At 46.6% G+C, this 4,543-nt stretch overlaps 1 protein-coding gene across 1 annotated transcript in view; it reads left to right on the top strand.

Annotated features, from left to right (window-relative positions):
* Positions 1-4,543, top strand: part of LOC102383047 (excitatory amino acid transporter 5-like) — a 74,293-nt gene that overhangs the window by 6,703 nt on the left and 63,047 nt on the right. Inside the window, exon 2 of the mRNA XM_006025768.1 lies at positions 2,881-2,960. Coding sequence (XP_006025830.1) covers positions 2,881-2,960 — 80 coding nt within the window. The remainder of the gene's footprint in view (positions 1-2,880; positions 2,961-4,543) is intronic.

Raw genomic sequence — 4,543 nt, 5'->3', positions numbered from 1 at the left:
AGACATTCCTCCAGCCTAATCTAAAGGAAGCAGGGGACATGGGCTTAGGCAGCTATGAAGTCTGGGTGCCTCATTTTCTGGGGAAGTGCTTAAATCTCTAGGCTATTATACAGAACAAAGCGGCTGTCCAACTTCTAAGCATCCGGGGGCCGCAGGCCACATCAGTGGGGGCTTTACGAGCACCAGCCATAGATTTCATAGATTTTTAGGGTCAGAAGGCACCTCAGTAGATCATCGAGTCTGACCCCCTGCCCTGGGCAGGAAAGAGCGCTAGGGTCAGGTGACCCCAGCCAGGTGTTTGTCCAGTCTTCTCTTAAAGACCCCCAAGGTAGGGGAGAGCACCACCTCCCTTGGGAGCCCATTCCAGATTCTGGTCACCCTGACTGTGAAGAAGTTCTTCCTGATGTCTAGTCTAAATCTGCTCTCTGTCAGTTTGTGGCCATTGTTTCTAGTTACCACAAGGGGTGCTCTGGTAAACAGACTATCTCCTCTTCCTTGCTGCTCCCCCTTGATGAATTTATAGATGGCCACAAGATCACCTCTCAGCCTTCTCTTGCAGTGGCTGAAGAGGTCCAAGTCCCTCAGTTTCTTCTCGTGGGACCTTACCTGCAGGTTTTTAACCATATGAGTGGCCCTCCTCTGGACCTTCTCAGAGTTATCCACATCCCTCTTGAAGTGCAGTGTCCAAAACTGAATGCAGTACCCAAGCTGTGGCCTCACCAGTGCTGCATAGAGGGGAAGTATCACCTCCTTAGACCTATATCACCAGCGAATGCATGACAGCGTGCAGTTAGCGTTAACTATCATTTTGTCACACTGATGACTCATGTTCATCTTGGAGTCAACTATGACTCTGAGATTCCTTTCTGCTGCCGTGCTGCTTAGAAAGTCATCCCCCAGTCTGTAAGTGTGTTGATGATTCTTTTTCCCCTAGGTGCAGCACTTTGCACTTATCTTTGTTAAACTGCATCCTATTCTTTACTGCCCACTTTTCCAACCTATCCAAATCTGCCTGAATCCGTTCCCTGCCCCCAGTGTGTTTCCTTTGCCCCATAATTTGGTGTCACCCGTGAATTTGGATAGAGTGCTCTCCACGCCCTCATCTAAGTCACCGATGAAGATATCGAACAGAAGTGGTCCAAAGACCGAACTCTAGGGAACTCCACTGCCCACATCTCTCCAGGTTGATACCGGCCCGTCCACCACCACTCTCTGGGTGCATCTCATGAGCCAACTTGCCATCCACCTGGCCATGTAATCATCTACAGCACAGCCACTTAGTTTATATATAAGAATGGGATGATACAGCGTATCAAAGGCCTTGTTGAAAAGCAAGTAAATGGCATTTACTTCGATTCCTTCATATAAGCATTTGGTGACCTGATCATAAAAAGAAACAAGGTTAGTGAGACAGGGGCAAGCTTTCAATCCTGGTGCAAGCACCGTCCTGCCTCCTGTCTATGGTCCAGCCACTCACCTCACTCATCTGCCATGCCTTGATGTCAAAGTATTGGGATGTTAATCAGCCGGGAGGCTGCCCATTTTGAACCCCAATGTTTAAGGAGATATCCACAGCTCCATTCCACCCCTACACTGCCACCCAAGCTTTGCAGATGGCATCCACCAGTGGTTTACACTGGGTCTTTCATAAAACAGAGCGATAGGAGGAGTGATGGCTGAGGGGGAATCTGGGGGGCACAAATTAACCCCTCCAAACTGCATATGGCTCATAGGTTGCCTGTTGGATAGCCCTGATCTAAAAGATAGGGCTTCCCACCACTGCCACCACCTCCTCCTCTGACAACTGGGTTTATCAGACTGCTCACTCATTTAAAGAAAGTCTGTAGATAGGCTGAAACTTCAAAAGACTTGTCATCTGTATTATTTCAGGATTGGGGATTTGCATCAACTATCCCCAGTATCTTTACCACCAATGGGAAGCCTTGATCAAGGAATACAACTAGTAGCAACCTCATGCAGATATATATAACTTTAATAACATTAATATTGAAAAGTAATATGAAATCTCTGAAGAGTCCAGGGCCTCTTTCACAGCTCCATTCTCTCTTGCTTTCCCTTCTCTCTCCCTGCCCAATTCCAACAGGTCTCAATATACAATCAGTCTTTGCAGAAGTGTTGCATCACTGTTGGTTTGTGGTGCTGTTTCTGCTTGATGAAGCAGTTGCTTGCAACAAGAGAATTGGCTTTGTGTTTCAATTTCTCTGGGTAGAAGGCAGGACAGGTTGGCACATTATTAGGAACGAAATAGTTAAGGTGCCACCCTGCCCCACCTTCTGTTTCACTTCAGGCTACCATGGCTGACTACCTCTCTCTACTCATTCATTTCTCTAGTGTTCATTTTTTGGACAGCATATTTTCTGGGAAACCAGGTATTGGTATCTCGGTCAGGATTTCTGAATGGGGAGTTTGCCTTGTGACATTCATGGCTGCCACTGTTCACACTATATACAGCATGTAACATAAGTAACTGCCAAGCTCAGGGGGTGCACATGCACTCGTATGCACCCGCTACACATCGCCAATGGTTACATGGCCCTCATCCTTAGATTCTTGCGTGCATTTTAGCAACACTTGCAGCAACTAGATACTGGCAGCCCTTGTCCCCTTGCTTTACCTGTGACAGGTTAGCATGTTTTCATGTCTTTGGGCAATATGCCTTGTAGTTGTGTGACAGGCGTTGATTATGTACAATTAGACAAGGATTTGTATGGGATGGTGAGGGTAGGGACGATCCTGCCTTGAGCAGGCAGTTGGACTAGATGACCTCCAGAGGTCACTTCCAGCCCTACTTTTCCATGATTTTATAATTCTGTCTCCCCAGGGATTCTCCTTTATTTGCCTCCTTTGTTCTTTGTGCAGGAGAAGCAGTATTTTTCCTTTCCTGGAGAGCTTCTTATGAGGTTGCTGAAAATGCTGATTCTTCCCCTCATTACTTCCAGGTAAGAATGACTCTTGCACTTAAAAGTTGACTTTTATTAAATCATGTGGAGCAAATCATTTTAGCTACACGCTCAGGAGCTAAATTGTCCTCTTTACCCCTTATGCCAGAGGAAAACATTCAGATGTTGGGCAGTTCCCTCTGCAAGTGATTATTAGACTGCATAATTGCATATAAGGGATTGCTAATATTTATACCTGGTCCACCAGAAAAACAGGCATCCCCAGCTAAAAACTGTAAAGAATAATACCATCATAAATCCAGCATGTGGTGCTTGCATGCTTATTTTCCTATACCTATTTATTTGTATAGTATTTATATTTATATCCTACCCTGCCCAGAAAGGCTCAAAGTGAGTGTCTCTATTATCTTTTTATGGTGATGACTCCTAAGTGTACAGGAAACAAGTCCTTCCCAGTAATGTCTCTGAATTATCATTAAATTAACCTCAACGTGCCAAGAGAAAATACTGAAAGGCAAAAACATTTTCAACAGCTCCACATCGGTGACATTTTAAGGTTAGGAATCCAAAAGATGCGTTTCCTTTTCTTTTCCCCGAAAGCAGACTGGAGTGTGATCTCTGACACTCAGGAGCACCCAACAATACTAGGCTCCTTAATAGACAAGCCCTGGACTCTTTAAGAGACAAGATTCATAGACAAACGCACACATGATCCACAGCCTGAAAGGTGAAGCGCACACATTGGGTGCACTGTTCTTTTCTGGATGACTAGGTATCCAGATTTGGTCACCTATTTGGCATTTTTTGGTCATATACATCTCAAAGAGGCCACTTACACACATGCTGATGTTCTGTCCTGGCACACACAGCCCTGCAGTCCTGGATAACTACGTGCAAGGGTGGATCCAGAGTGGTGCAGCTGCAACCCCTCCTTAAATCCTGCTTCACCCAAAGTGTAAAACAAGCTGCAGCAGCATTTCTGTTCAGGCAGCAGACAGGGAGTCGCTTGTCTTCATGGCTCATTGAAACCTGCCTGATGCCAGCCAAGTTCTTCATTCCACCGGAGGGAGAGACCATCTCTCCTTTCATGGCCTTAATGTTCCATTAATCAAGTCAGTCTTTCTTCTGCAATTCTGCTGCCTGGCAGCTGCTCCTGGTAACGTAGCTCCTATTTCACAGCCCTGCAGACAGTCTTTAACTCAAGCTATAAACATTAATTCAGGTGAACATTAACTCAGGCATGGAAATGACTGATAGTGAAGCACTGATAATGAGTAGGCCTGTGCGAAGCGGCTAACATTCACTTCAGGTTCATATTCGGCCGATTCGGGGGACAGTGATTTGCTTCAGTGGTTCAAATTGATTCAGCCGAATCTCTGAATGAGACAGGCCCATCCCCCTCAGCCCTTGTCTGCCCCAGCTCCTGGCTCTTTGGAAAAAAAAAAGCCCTGGCTCACCGAGTGCTGCCAGGCGGCGGGCGATCCCTGCTGCCCCCCTCCTACCCCATGCTGCATGGGGGGCAGTGCACAAGCCCCCCAAGCTCCCCGTTCGCCAGCCCCACCCAGGCCAGCTCCAGCTCTTTAAGGAAAAAACCCCAAAAAACAAGAAAAGCCCTGCACTCA

This window comes from Alligator sinensis, unplaced genomic scaffold, assembly GCF_000455745.1.
Source record: "Alligator sinensis unplaced genomic scaffold, ASM45574v1 scaffold103_2, whole genome shotgun sequence".
Classification (NCBI taxonomy): Eukaryota; Metazoa; Chordata; order Crocodylia; family Alligatoridae; genus Alligator; species Alligator sinensis.
The sequence above is the reverse complement of the archived record's forward strand: the minus strand, read 5'-3'. Positions and strand labels throughout refer to the sequence as shown.